The 14,188-nt window shown below is 48.5% G+C and overlaps 1 protein-coding gene across 2 annotated transcripts; it reads left to right on the top strand.

The window, feature by feature from the left end:
* Positions 1-1,564: 1,564 nt before the first annotated feature.
* Positions 1,565-13,934, top strand: Krt77 (keratin 77). Of its 2 annotated transcripts, XM_087558565.1 has the most exons (10): positions 1,565-2,221; positions 6,455-6,669; positions 7,681-7,741; positions 8,210-8,305; positions 9,121-9,285; positions 11,273-11,398; positions 11,507-11,727; positions 12,069-12,103; positions 12,528-12,780; positions 13,650-13,934. In XM_087558565.1, the coding sequence occupies exons 1-10, from the start codon at positions 1,670-1,672 to the stop codon at positions 13,666-13,668; spliced, it is 1,743 nt and encodes a 580-aa protein (XP_087414691.1). In that variant the 5' UTR covers positions 1,565-1,669; the 3' UTR covers positions 13,669-13,934.
* The last annotated feature ends 254 nt before the right edge of the window (positions 13,935-14,188 follow it).

Here is a 14,188-nt window from a genome sequence, read left to right as displayed (position 1 = left end):
CCAAGGTTCTGGAGCAAGCGGGCTGTCTGAGATGACAACAGCCAGGTGGGAGCAGGGCCTGGAGGTGAGATCTGAGCTTTTGCTCCCACATCTCAGTCTTACTCGCTTTCCAGTCCACATGGATTCCTGAGATGACCCATTAAAGGGTTCCCACGCTCAGAGCGCTGTGGAAAGTGATAAGGTCTGTAGCCTGGCAGCAGCTCCCTGGACACTCCCAGCTACAGGATGTTTCTCTCCAAAGCTGTCCCTAGCCATCTCTTGATTTTTTTCAGGCCACCCCATCTTTCTCACTTTGTTTGGGATTTCTGCCCCAAATTTGGGGCACTTGGGAGTCAGTCCCAACGATTGAAAAAAGATTTATTGCATGAACACATAGAAAAAGAACATTTAAAAATCTTAGAAGAAAACATGCCACAATCTGCAAGAGAGGGATTTACATTTCTCCATGCTGAGCTGAGCGCAGGTCCTCTGCAACATTGTATAAAGACTTTTTCTGGCCCTATTCTGCTTCCTTCTGGTTTTAAACAATTGTGTCCATGTGGGAAAATCATTAACTATTTTTTTCTTTTCCCGGAAGCTGGGCATTTATTCTTTATCTTCATGTTCACAATTTTTATTAGTGCATTTTGGATGAAACCCACCAGTTATTTGTGTCCAGATGCAAACACACACTTCTGTTGGGCAACATACATAGACTCTCATGAATTTCACTTTAGGTCTCCTGCTGGGGACAGCCCTTCCTTCTCAGAGAACACACATGAGCCAAGGTTCCTTTCCTACAACTCCTTGATAAGTTCAGAATCTGAGAGCAATCCTTTAAGAACTCACTATTATTACCACTGTTTCTGCCAGGAGAACAATTTTATGCTGACCAATAAAAATAATAATACTAAATTCAAATTAAGGCTTGCTTTTCACTTACCTGTAGTCTTTACATATCCCTTAAAAGACTACTCTTTTGCTTTTTACAAAAATATTGTTGGTGTCAGTTTAGAAATATTAGAATAGAAGAAGATATATTGGGGTAGTTTTCCTCTGAGTCTAGGAGAAATTCATACAGGGAGATGCTCACAAAATATTTTCTACACACACACACACACACACACACACACACACACACACACACACACCAAACAAACAAACAAATAAACAAGAAATGCAAAACAAAAAAGCTTTTTCGTACAAGGACAGTCCTGTTACAGCAAGTGTCCTGACTCTCATCCTAGCTGTGGTCCCAAGGTCAATAGACACTTCATAGTTTTATCCTAGATCTCTCCGGCACACCCCAAAACAAACACCCCAATGCAACTTCTTAGGAATAGATCAATTTGAGATTTAAGGAGAAACGCTACAGGAGTTTTCAACACTGAGATCCTGAGAGATTGCTACCCTTTGGTCTCTCCGTAGTAAGAGATGAATGATAAATGATCAAGTTGGGGGAGTTTGTCTGCAATGCCATTTCAGCAACACATAGGTATGAGGTTTGTAAGCAGACACTACTGGCAGGCAAATACTCCCCTCCCTGGGTTCGGAAAATACCCAGCCCAGTTGTGTATATATAGGGACCAAGCCAGATCCTCTCCAAGAGAGTCACAGCTCCTGCAGTCCCTGCTCTCTGTCTCCTTTCGCTGGGCCTTTGCTACCTGTGCCTCTGGTTGCCCTAGCAACCATGAGCCGCCAGTTCAGTTCTCAGTCTGCATTTAGCTCTAGGAGCAGGAGGGTCTATAGCACCAGGTCTTCATCAGGCTTTGGGGGTGGGAGACAGATTCTGGTGTCTGTGGGTCAGTCGAGGAGGTGTGGAGGTGATTATGGTGGTGGGTTCAGTTCCAGGAGTCTCTATAGTCTGGGTGGTAGTAAAAGCATCTTTGGGGGCCTAGTGGGGCGAAGTGCCAGTGGTTTCTGCCAGAGTAGAGGGGCAGGAGGAGGATTTGGAGGAGGATTTGGGGGAGGAAGAAGCTTTGGTGGAGGTGGCTTTGGGGGTGGCTATGGTGGAGGTGGCAGATTTGGAGGTGGTTTTGGGGGCGGATTTGGCACTAGCAATTTTGGGCTTGGTGGCTTCGGTCCTTCTTATCCTCCCGGGGGCATCCATGAGGTGACTGTTAACCAGAGTCTCCTGGAGCCCCTTCACCTAGAAGTGGATCCTGAAATTCAGAAGATCAAGACCCAGGAGAGGGAGCAGATCAAGACTCTCAACAACAAGTTTGCCTCCTTCATCGACAAGGTGAGTACCTTATGGGCTGGGAGAGTCCCTGGTGGCCATCACATGGCCAAGAGGGTCTCACCCTCTGCCAGAATGCAGCTACCACTGTACTGTTTAAGTTGATGGCAGTCACTTCTGCTGGTGTGTATGCTGGGAACTGAAGAAAGTGGTTAACCTAGGCTTTTAACCTATGCTTTCACCTGAGCATTAACATAAGCATTAACACAGGCTTCTGGGGCAGGGAGATGTGCTGTTAGTAGGAAAGTCAATAAGGGGCGTGGCAATCCGCCACAGATGCACACGGCACTCCTCTCACATCGTTACCCTTGTTCTACTCATTTTTATATACCTCGGCACCCACTCTATCAACTGTGCTTCCCACATCTGTCCTTTTACCCACCATCTATACACACCTATGTATCCTATACATTCACCCACCTACTCAAACAACCATCCACCATCCACCCATCTGTCTGTCCATCTGTCCATCCATCCACCTGTCCATTTGCCCATCCATCCATCTGTCCATCTATCCATTGTCCACCTGTCATTCATCCATCATTCATCATCCATCCATCTATCCATCCATCCATCATCCACCATCCATCCATTGTCCATCCATCCATCCATCCATCCATCCATCCATCCATCCATCCGTTCATCTGTCCATCCATCCATCTGCCTGTCCATTTGTCTGTCCACCCATCCGTCCATCTATCCATCGTCCACCCATCATTCACCCATCATTCACCATCCATCCATCCATCCATCCATCCATCCATCCATCCATCCGTTCATCTGTCCATCCATCCATCTGCCTGTCCATTTGCCTGTCCACCCATCCGTCCATCTATCCATCGTCCACCCATCATTCACCCATCATTCACCATCCATCCATCCATCCATCCATCCATCCATCCATCCATCCATCATCCATCCACTTACGCACACATTGTTCATCTACCTCTCACTCATACACACATCTAGCTGTCCACTTATCTTCTCAGGTGCACACATCCATTCATTTGTTCTCATTCATCCACCTATCTCCATTCACCCACGCAATTCATCTACCTACCCACCACCCCACCCACCCATCCATCATCTGCATCCATCCATCTCTATTTCCATCCACCCACTCATCTACCATCCAGATAACCATTATCTACCCCTCCTGCCCACACCCATACACATAACCAACATGAATGCCTGCACCCATTCCCTGCTGTGCACTTATCTGTGTGTTAACCCACCCATTCACCTATCTATCGATCTACCTGCCTAACTGCCCTGCTCACATTCAATCCACAAATATTTTATTAGGTTTCCTGTATGCCACTGTACCCAAAAGCTATTAGGGCTACTGGGACACAAGCTAGGCTCTCAGGCAACTCCAAAATGGAATGGTGGGGAATTGTGACAGTTTACGGGAGATGTAGTAGTATGTGATACTCTTTGGGTCATTGGTAGCCCAAAGGCGCCTGAGCTGTGCCTGCTGGATACTAGGAGTGCTTTGCTGGGATACCCCAGGTTTACCTGGGTCTTGAAGACAGAAGAAGAACCAAACAGCTGTCAGACAGAGGATGTCCACGAAGCGAGGAGGAGTGAAATATGTGATCCCCTTCAGAGAATTTCAAATGTCAACATTTCTGGGAAAGTGATAGAAAGAAGGGATGTGGTGGTCCAGCCAGAGAGAGAGAGGCAGTGACAACAGCTAGGACGATGTTGGTGGGCATCAGCTGAGTTTCTGGATGGCAGGTCTTTTTGGGAACTAAGGTCAGTAACGTATAATGAGGCGTTATTTAAGTTGGCCTTTTTACTCCTCCTCCCCCAGGGCCAACAAAGGGCCACCTTGAAGCCCTTTTCCCTAATTCACATGAGGTTTTCCTCATGGTCTCTGAGAAGAGGTTGACAGACAGTTATGGTAAAAACCTTCCCTCTGTTACTTGCAGAGGAAGGCGCAATGGCCACTGCCTGACATCAGGGCAAGTGTTGGAGATGGAGCAGTGTGTGAGCAGGAGGAGGAGGGAGGGAGGGAGAGAGGGAGGGCTATGGACAACTCCAGGGTAGTTAGTTCAACAGGACCATGCACTTGTGTCTACTTCTGATCACTCAGGATGAGAAGCATGCTTAGTTACCATGGTGCCTGAGTGCAGGCAAGGGCCGGAAGGTTTGCCTGGAGCAAGGGCTTATCAGTGAGGGAGATGCTGTCAGGAGGCCAAGGTTGGCCAAGGGAGGAGCAGGGAAAACTGGCAAACAAAGTCCCACAGACTTCTGGAAATTAATCTGGGATTTTTCACTTGATCAAGGCTCCTGACAAGGACAGAAGCCTATTACATTTTGCAGCAGGGAACGGGAATTAGTGGCTTCATAATCTCCCTTTGGAGCAGGCCCTGTGAGGACAATGAGCCTTCAGGCCTCCGGTGTGGAAGAAAGCAAAGTTTTGTAACTGTAATTTCTCATCCTGGTTTCTGCTTCCCCTTTGGCACAGCCTGGGCTCTTCTCTTATAGTTTTGGTTGTGAGCCTATCCTTTAATGGCTGAGCCATCTCTCCAGCTCCTGGGCTATTCTCAATAGTACTGCAGAGGCATCCTTTCAAAGGTCAGCATCCTCACCTTTATAAATCCTCTGTGGAGTCTTGTGTCTCATTTGGAGTAAAAGCCACAATCCGAGAAGACGTCGAAGCCGCCACCGTCACCAAACATACTGCTGTAATGGGGTGCAGAAGTGACTTTCCCACTCCCTGGGAGTGACACCACAGAAGGAAGATAGTGGCAGGAATTTTTCGTGGGGGCGTCCCAAGCTGTGCTGACAAGTCTACCGTGAGGGCTGGTTGCCCAAGCCCTTGCTGTGATAAAGTCAACCAAGAGAGGCCTGAGAATGATGCTCCCAGGTCACATTCTTATCCACAGGGACTTGGCAGGGCTGGCTCCCTAGACAGGTGGAGTCTCAGGGGCCTGGGAATTCTGGGTGCCGTATAGTGAGTGAGCGCTTCATCACAGGAGTGTACGCAAAGTGCTGTTCTGACCCCACAAAGCAGGCATTTCCCATCCCTTTCATGGCTCCCCGAGCTATCTCTCTCTCTGTCTCTCTGTTGATGTGCATATACGAATGGATGTATATAAACGTATTTATGTAAAGTTGAGTGTGTACACATGCATTTGTGTACAGGTGAGTGTGTGAATATGGCTGTTTGTGTGGATGTGAATATTTGTGCCTGTAAATATGCCTATAGAGGTATATGTGCTAGACATGTATGTATATGTATATGTACATGTACATGTATATGATGTGTATGTATATGTGTATGTATATGATGTATATGTATATTATGTATATGTATATGATGCATATGTATATCATGTACATGTATGTGTTATATATGTATAATGATATATATGATGTATATGTATATGTAGTATATGTATACATTATACATGTATATATATATATGAATGTGAGACTGTGCATGTGTGTGTGCACACACTTGCATTCACCTGAGGGAAGCATACTACAGCACAGCCTTCTCTATCACTGCATGGGAGCGGAAGATCCATCTGTGGGAAACTGGTCTAGGAAAGTGAAAGCTGGGTTTGGTGACATGGAGCAAGTGCCATGTATGCATTTGATCCACACCGCCAGACCTCTCCCTCTCTGTGTCCAGTCTTTGTTCCCACAGTTAGAGAAGGAAGAAGTGGTGAAAACACAGAGCCATTTCTGTGCTTTCTTTCCTAGGCGAGCGAAGGAAATAGCAAATTTGGGGCATATTTTCAAGTATCTGTCAGCCCAAAGCTCTTACCTGGGGCATCTAAATGCATTGCAGGATTTCAAAGAGCAAAAGCACGCGTTTAAAATTCTCTGGCGGGGCTATAATAGCATTTAAACAAGGTTGCTGTCTCAGAAACCACAGTGGTAGGCAGCAAACACAGTAGTGAATGGAGGGGCACCCACCTAAGAACATTCCGAGACCCGCTGTTTCTTCTGCATCTTGCCTTAGGCGTTGTCGCAATAATAAAGACGAAGGAAGTGGTGTTTGCTCATGTTGGCATGGGCAAATTAAGTGTGGTGTGAGAGGTCTGTTATATAAAGGGGTATAGCTGGATGAAACTGGCTGAAGGTGACCTAAGGAACCACATTGCCTCCCTCGCTGGCCAGAAGGCCCATCTCGAATTTCTGAGGTTTGAGTGTGCTGTAAAGCCACTGGTCTCTCTTCACACGGAGAAAACTGTTCTGAGCTCCAGGGGTGTTCTTCAGGTGCGCTTCCTGGAGCAGCAGAACCAGGTGCTGCAGACCAAATGGGAGCTGCTGCAGCAGGTGAACACGTCTACTCGGACCAGCAGCCTGGAGCCCATCTTTGAGGAGTTCATCAATCAGCTGCAGAGGCAGGTGGATGTTCTGACCAATGAGCAGTTGCGCCAGAACTCAGAGATCAGGAGCATGCAGGATATCGTGGAGGACTACAAGAACAAGTAAGGATCCGGGGCGGGGCAAAGGGGTCAAGGAGAAGACTGTCAGGGTCATGCTGCTGCGGGTGGGCCTGGGAGCAAGTGGGCTCTGAATTGTGTAACCGAAAGGGGCACCGTTTTACATATGACACTCCTGTGTAGGACAGCGGTGAAACCAGGTGTCATATGGATCAGGGAAGGGTAGAAGATGAGTGAACCCTACAATGAGTTCACCTCTCTGCCCGGAGTCTGCCCTCCTTGCTGAGTGCTCTGAGGAGTAGATCTGTGGTTCTTAAATTTTAGATGCATCCCGTTGCATTGGGCTCTGCGCCCGGGGCCAGTGGTTCTGATCTAGAGGGTCTGGGATGCATCCAGTACATATGTATGCACTGGGGACCACACTCTGAGAAACACCGGTTGAGAAGAAATGATACTTAAGAGTTTTTAGCATTGGCGCTTACTAAGCACAATCACGGGCAGTCATGGTAGGGATGATGGTTGAGTTTCGACCAGTTGTCCACGAGCGACTGTCGGTGCCTGAGTGTCCTCTTCTATAGTCTCCCACCTCAAGGGTGCTTCTTGTGATATCACCTGGATGGGCTTACTGTGTTGGGCCATTGGAGGGTCACCTGTGTGAGTCTACACGGGAAAAATAAAACATTGGAGGTGAAGACAAAACTGTAGATGAAGTTTTTCTCTTAAGAGATTTAGTTAAGGGGGTTGTTACTTTATGGTCGTGATGGAAAAAGCTCGAGGGAACATCAGAGTAAATGCTAACATTTGGGGGGCATTCTGTGTGCACGTCTCTCAGGTTTCCTGTCTGGTCCTCACCCTGTTGGTTACGAGTTTTGGGAGCTACTTCTAGCCATTCATCTGCCAGAGCACCAGGCCCTGGCAGGGGGCAGCAGTGCTGGGTGGGGGGGTTGGGTTCAGGACAGTGGAGGCTTGGGAGAGTAGTCTGGGTTTTCTGCTGGGAGGCTGAATCTCAAGGAGCCAGGTCAGCCTTTACAGCCTTCTTCTCATCTTTTTTCACAGGTATGAGGATGAGATCAACAAACGGACCAATTCAGAGAATGACTTTGTTGTTTTGAAAAAGGTAAGGGGGGAGAGGGGTCCTCGGGGAGCTCAGGATTGGGTAGGAGGAAACCCCTGGTGGTGCTCTGTGCTAGGGACAGGGTGACCTCTTGGACTAATGTGCAGTGTGCTCTGTCCAGTTGCAGGGCCCTGACACACGAGAAAGTCAGGCCCATACTACTGTGGCTCCGGGAGTCCTCTAGGCTTTGGAAATAGAAGTTAAGCTAACTGGCAGCTTTTAAATGTCAGTTGCATATAGCCTTGGGGACTTGGGAGGGGCCTAGGGAGTTGGTGTGGCTGACCTAGCTGTGGAGGTGGTGGTGTGCCTCTTTCTGGCTAGGAACTCAGTTTCTAGCTCTGACTTGAGTGAAGTGACGACATTTTTAGCCAGGAAGTAAATCAGAAGGCTTTTGCCACTGACCTGGGGGCAGCCAGAAAACTGATGGCCAGCAGTGCCTGAGTGACAAAATGGAGCACCTTTGTTACACAGGACGTGGATGCTGCTTTCATGGCCAAATCAGACTTGCAGTCCAGAGTGGACACGCTGTACGGGGAGATCAACTTCCTGAAATATCTATTTGATACGGTGAGTGCAGTCCTGAGGAGAAGCCCCTTTTCTTTTCCCACATCCCATAAGAGTGAGAACTGGAGAAGGCTCATCTTACCAGCCCCCTCTCCCAGTTGGGGCATTCCCTCAACTTCAGTGGTTCTGGTGGCACTCATGGAGATGTGGGTGGGGACAGTGAGCATCTTGAGATCAGTGAGGGTAAAGCAGTTTCCTGTGCTCAGGCCACCTGGGGGATGAGGGGAACAACCAGGTTTCACACACTGTGGGAAGTCCACAGGACTCTGGGAAAACCCCATAGAGGACAATGGAAGGGATTCTGTGGTAAGGGCAAACTGAAGGACAGAGAGCAGGACAGTGAGCTCCCCACCCCCACCTGTCATCTGTGTCTAACACGGGGCTTCATGCTCTGACCTGACACTTGTGTCAGAAGCTCCACTTACCTTATGAGCCGTCCATCCAACAGAATATTGCATGAATTAACTTTGTAGCCAAATGGCTCCAAACTGGATTCCTTTCCACTGATTCTGAGAACTCTTATGGCAACAAGGAACAACTGTGTTTGTCCAGGGCCTGGATCAAAGTCAGTGAAGCCCCGGCAAGGCTGGGCAGTTAGTACAAGAGAAGCTTGGTGGGGTCACGGGTTCCTTCCTCTTGCCAGATGCCTTGGCCTCTACCTTTAGTCAGAATACTTAAGGCCCTCCCTTTATGTTTCATAGCACAGAACAATTAAGAGAAAGTTCTATCAAAAGGTCTTCCTAGCCTAGGTTTCTGGCTTCCCTAGACATCCTTGGGGAGAAGGGCAGAAGGAGTGAACTGTGTTCCATGTTTCACAGGAGCTGTCCCAGATACAAACCCATGTCAGTGATACCAATGTCATCTTGTCAATGGACAATAACCGCTCCTTGGACTTGGACAGCATCATCGATGCAGTGCGCACCCAATATGAATTAATTGCACAGAAGAGCAAAGACGAGGCTGAGGCACTGTACCAAACCAAGGTGAGCTTGGGTTTCAAGTTTGCATCCCCCTAAAATAACAGACAGTCCTCAAACTGCTATTGCCTCCTGACTTTAAAGTCTAACATGTCTATGATAAAAGACTTCAGAAATTATCTTTCTCTCCTCAACACTGAATATGACAGGATAGTTCCTGCCTGTATTGTTTACTTGTTTTTAGTTAATCCTTCTGGAGAACTCATTTTCCTAAACCCTATAAAAAGCATCAAAATAACTAACCAAACCCAGGTGTGCATTTTACAAACAGGTTCTTTTTAAAATTTTTTTATTACTTTTTTTTTTATTAACTTAAGTATTTCTTATTTACATTTCGAGTGTTATTCCCTTTCCCGGTTTCCGGGCCAACATCCCCCTAACCCCTCCACCTCCCCTTCTTTATGGGTGCTCCCCTCCCCATCCTCCCCCCATTACCGCCCTCCCCCCAACAGTCTAGTTCACTGGGGGTTCAGTCTTAGCAGGACCAAGGGCTTCCCCTTCCACTGGTGCTCTTACTAGGATATTCATTGCTACCTATGAGGTCAGAGTCCAGGGTCAGTCCACGTATAGTCCTTAGGTAGTGGCTTAGTCCCTGGAAGCTCTGGTTGCTTGGCATTGTTGTTCATATGGGGTCTCAAGCCCCTTCAAGCTCTTCCAGTTCTTTCTCTGATTCCTTCAACGGGGGTCCTATTCTCAGTTCAGTGGTTTGCTGCTGGCATTCGCCTCTGTATTTGCTGTATTCTGGCTGTGTCTCTCAGGAGCGATCTACATCCGGCTCCTGTCGGCCTGCACTTCTTTGCTTCATCCATCTTGTCTAATTGGGCGGCTGTATTTGTATGGGCCACATGTGGGGCAGGCTCTGAATGGGTGTTCCTTCTGTCTCTGTTTTAATCTTTGCCTCTCTATTCCCTGCCAAGGGTATTTTTGTTCCCCTTTTAAAGAAGGAGTGAAGCATTCACATTTTGATCACAAACAGGTTCTTAACCCCTACAACCTTTGTTACTTTGTTACTCTCACTTTTTTTAATTATAGCACATTTTTTAGTTTTCTACTTTTTTATGTGTCACTTAGAAACTTTAGAGTCACTTTCTGGGACTCCAAATATTTTACAACATTCCTAGCAGTATGGGAACTTAACTGGGTAAATATACTTGTCACTGTGCCACTGGGAAGTTTCGACAACCTCTTGAGTATGAATTGATATGTTTGAATGGTTAAGACTCTAGTTGAAGGAACAAAGGTTGAAGCCCAGTCATTGAGTTCTGAGTAACTAGGATGTGGTGACCTGCTTTGTGTATTTTAAAGACAATTCCAGTATCACTGACCTCGTCCCACAGTCTGAAAACACGTTCTGGGCTGCAGTGGATGTTGTCAGGAGACTGGGGAAGGAGAGCTTTGTCAGAATGCACATTTTCTTGTCAACTCTTCCTGAGGATGCCCTGGGTGTAGTCTGGTTGATAAGGCATAGGAGAGAAAGAAATGAGTATGGGTGCCTCTGAGGGCTTCTGAAACCAGCAGATTCTGCTAAGAGAATCTTTCTGGAAAAGGGACAAGGACTATGGTGGGCGGGTATGTGGGTATGGGCTGTGTGAAAGTAGGTGCCTGAAAATGCTGGTAAAGATTGAGAAACAGGTTTGTCTGGGTGGGTTATGAGCCTGCCCAGACTGGTGGGAATGAGAGAGGAGGGAGACCTCCTATAGAGGGGTGTGTGTTTGTATGTGTGTGTGTGTGTGAGTGTGTGTGTGTGAGTGTGTGTGTGTGTGAGAGAGAGTGTGTGTGTGAGTGTGTGTGTGTGAGTGTGTGTGTGTGTGAGTGTGTGTGTGTACGTACATACGTACTGTCTCTTTTTGCTGCTCAGCTGAGGGAGTTTTGGGGTCAGTGTGAGTATGTGTGATCACAACTCTAGGTGGACTCACTCCAAGAGAGAGCAGCACAGATATATTTCTCTGGGAGAGCCTAGTGAACTGACCATGATGGTACCTCTGGCCCACAGTACCAAGAGCTGCAGATCACAGCTGGCAAACATGGAGATGACCTGAAGAATAGCAAGATGGAGATCTCAGAGCTTAACCGCAACGCCCAGAGGCTGCAGGCAGAGATCGCCAACATCAAGAAGCAGGTGGGACAGGACTCAGGGTGGGCTTACCAGACATGCACCTCCCATGAGACCCAGGTCAGATTCCAGGAGCTCAACACCTCTGTGCTCCCCCACCCGTCTTGGATTTAGATCGAACAGATGCATGGATCCATTTCGGATGCAGAGGAGAGGGGAGAAAGAGCTCTCCAGGATGCCAAGCAGAAGCTGCAAGAAACGGAAGAGGCCTTGCAGCAGATGAAAGAGGACCTGGCTAGGCTGCTGAGAGATTACCAGGCACTGCTGGGTGCCAAGCTGTCCTTGGATGTGGAGATCGCCACCTACCGCGAGCTTTTGGAGGGCGAGGAGAGCAGGTGGGTGTACGGCAGCCACGTTTCATGGGTCAAAGATGAGGATGAGTCCATGGAGTAATGAGACTGGAGAGGCCTTGCTAGGTGTTCCCTGGGAAGGTTGTCCAGGGTGAGTGGGAACGTTCAAGTTAGGATGTATAGGTTACGAGGGTAGGGAAGAAGCCATGGCTATCAGCCCCCTTCTCCCAAGCATCGTGCTTCTACCCTAGTCAAAGCTGGGTGCAGCCGTGTGACCCACAGATGCTACAAGGCTGCATGCCAGTGCTGGGGGACACCTCTGCTCTACCCTTCCACCAGCCTCTCCGCTCCTAGGATTGACTGACGCGTATGCTTTGATTTCACAGGATGTCGGGGGCTCTGCAGAGTCAAGTGAGCATCTGTAAGTAGCAGAGAGTCCAGGGACAGGAGGTTGGTTGGTGCTGGGCAGAGAAGGGTGGGCTGGGCCCGGTTGCTTTTGTTTTCTAGTCTCATACAAAAATCAAAATACAACACAACACAAAACAAAACAAAACAAAAAAAACACACCAAAGTGAGCAAGGCCTACTTTCCTTGCTTGAGATACTTGACAACACCGGGTAGAGATCTTTAGGATCTGTACTCTATAAGAACTGAGCACAGAGGGCCTGTCTGGCTAAACAGGGGCGGCACGCTTTACTTAAACGGATGTCTACACCCTTCTGAAGTGTGTCGTTGACTTCCAATGCCTGTTTTCAAAGGGGGAGGGCAGGTGCTCAGGGCTGGTGCTGCTGGGTCCCCTTGTTGAGTTCTCCTGGCCGTTCTGTGTCTGTCCTTTCCTGGTCCAGCGGTGCAGAGTAGCCAGGTGACCATTGGCGGCGGCGGCGGCTCAGGAGGTTATGGCGGCGGCAGTTCGCGAGGAGGCGGTGGTGGCGGCGGCAGCTCCCGCGGAGGTGGAGGAGGAACAGGCTCCCGCGGGGGAGGCGGCAGCGGAGGCGGCGGGAGCTATGGCTCCAGCAGCAGAAGCAGCAGCAAATACAGCGGCGGTGGCAGCTCCTCCCGCACGCAGATACTGCAGACCTCCACCCACACCTCGCGCAGGCACGTGGTGGAGTAGCAGCCGGGGCCCCTGCACTTCTAGGGTCTTTTCCCCCAATCCCTCCCGGACTCCCTCGCCTATCTTTTCCCAATGGGTCCCAGCAAGTTTCTAGGTGACTCAGACTCTAGGAAGAGACAGACACATGCTCACTCAGTCATCCCTCTGCTGGTCTTGCTACTGTCCTGATCCTCAGGGGCTTTGCCCAGCAATGAAGGAAATGATCTTGGTGAACGACTTCACTGAGATCCTCAGTCCCAGGTCCCCGTTCCTAAACTGGGCTGCTAGTAAATAATAACCCACCCCGCAGCGGCCTACTGCAATCATTATTCCAAGGCAAGTTTACTTAGTGAGGGGGAGGTCTGAGCCAAGAGCCTTCGGGGCCACTCATGCTCTTTCACCATGACAGCATGGGTAGGCTTGTTGTTCTGATTCGGTACCTGTAGGCCATACCTGTGCTGACCTGTGTTATCCCCTGGTTAACAGTCCTGCCGGGATATTTCAGTTGGTATGGGGACTTAAGTCCTTGTCAGAGGAAGACTGTCCTTAGCAGTGGGTGGGGATAGGATAAGGTAGTCAATCAAGTTCTGTTTCTGTCCTCTCCCTTTCCAGCAGCCCCTTGCATTTAGAGCCAACCCCTTCCTGAATCCCACTCCAAAAGGCTCTGATGAGAACACGGGCACCTGCAGGGCAGCCCCGCTCCATGCAAGTGTCTGGGCCTGGGGAATGAGAGTTGCAGCCTTATGTCAATCTGGAAATGGCCTGGGTATTTGCAAACAAGCCAAGACTCATTTTCAGATCTCCTTTGTCCCTTGTGTTCTGATTCCGAGCACCTTGTCAGACTTCGTCTCCTAATTTAAAATTTAATTTACAGTTCTATGAAAAATACTTGAGCTGTGCTGAGGGGGCAGGAAGAGGAAAGTGCCAGCCAATGAGCAGTCATGAGAGAGGGAATGCTCCTTTGCTTCCTGTTCCGAGGACCCTTTCACTTGCTTGCCTAGTCCCTACAACCGCTGAGTCTATAATTCTGTCCGGGAGAGCTTCTCCACAGGTGCTGCTGGGTAATGCTTGTGACCTCATTTCCTGGTTGGAAGCTTAACTCTGAAGGGCTTGGCAGTTCTGTTTTTTCCTACAATAAATTTCTCTTGTGATCTCCGTATATTGTGTGGCCAGAAGATGAGTTATTATTTTTGTCAGTTCTTTGAAATTAATCCTAATTTGAACAGTTAAGGCTTATTTTTCTTCTCATGTGAGTATGGGCACATGTGTGTGCAGGAACACATGTATGGGAGTGTGTGTGTGCAGTTGTGTGCACATGCCCACATGCCTATGGAGACAGAGGACATTGGCTGTCAGTTTTGGGTGTCATTTTTCTTTTTCTTTTTCTTTTCTTTTTTTGGTATGTGTGTGTGG

The sequence above is a fragment of the Rattus norvegicus genome, chromosome 7 (assembly GCF_021556685.1).
Source record: "Rattus norvegicus strain SHRSP/BbbUtx chromosome 7, alternate assembly SHRSP_T2T, whole genome shotgun sequence".
NCBI lineage: Eukaryota > Metazoa > Chordata > Mammalia > Rodentia > Muridae > Rattus > Rattus norvegicus.
This window is presented reverse-complemented; position numbering and strand designations above follow the sequence as displayed.

Excerpts from the sequence above, each read along its gene's own strand:
- Krt77 (XM_087558565.1), top strand. The coding sequence starts at position 1,670 with ATGAGCCGCCAGTTCAGTTCTCAGTCTGCATTTAGCTCTAGGAGCAGG. Across the intron at positions 6,670-7,680 it reads GTGGAGGACTACAAGAACAA|GTATGAGGATGAGATCAACA; the intron begins GTAAGGATCCGG and ends CTTTTTTCACAG. Across the intron at positions 12,104-12,527 it reads GCAGAGTCAAGTGAGCATCT|CGGTGCAGAGTAGCCAGGTG; the intron begins GTAAGTAGCAGA and ends TTCCTGGTCCAG.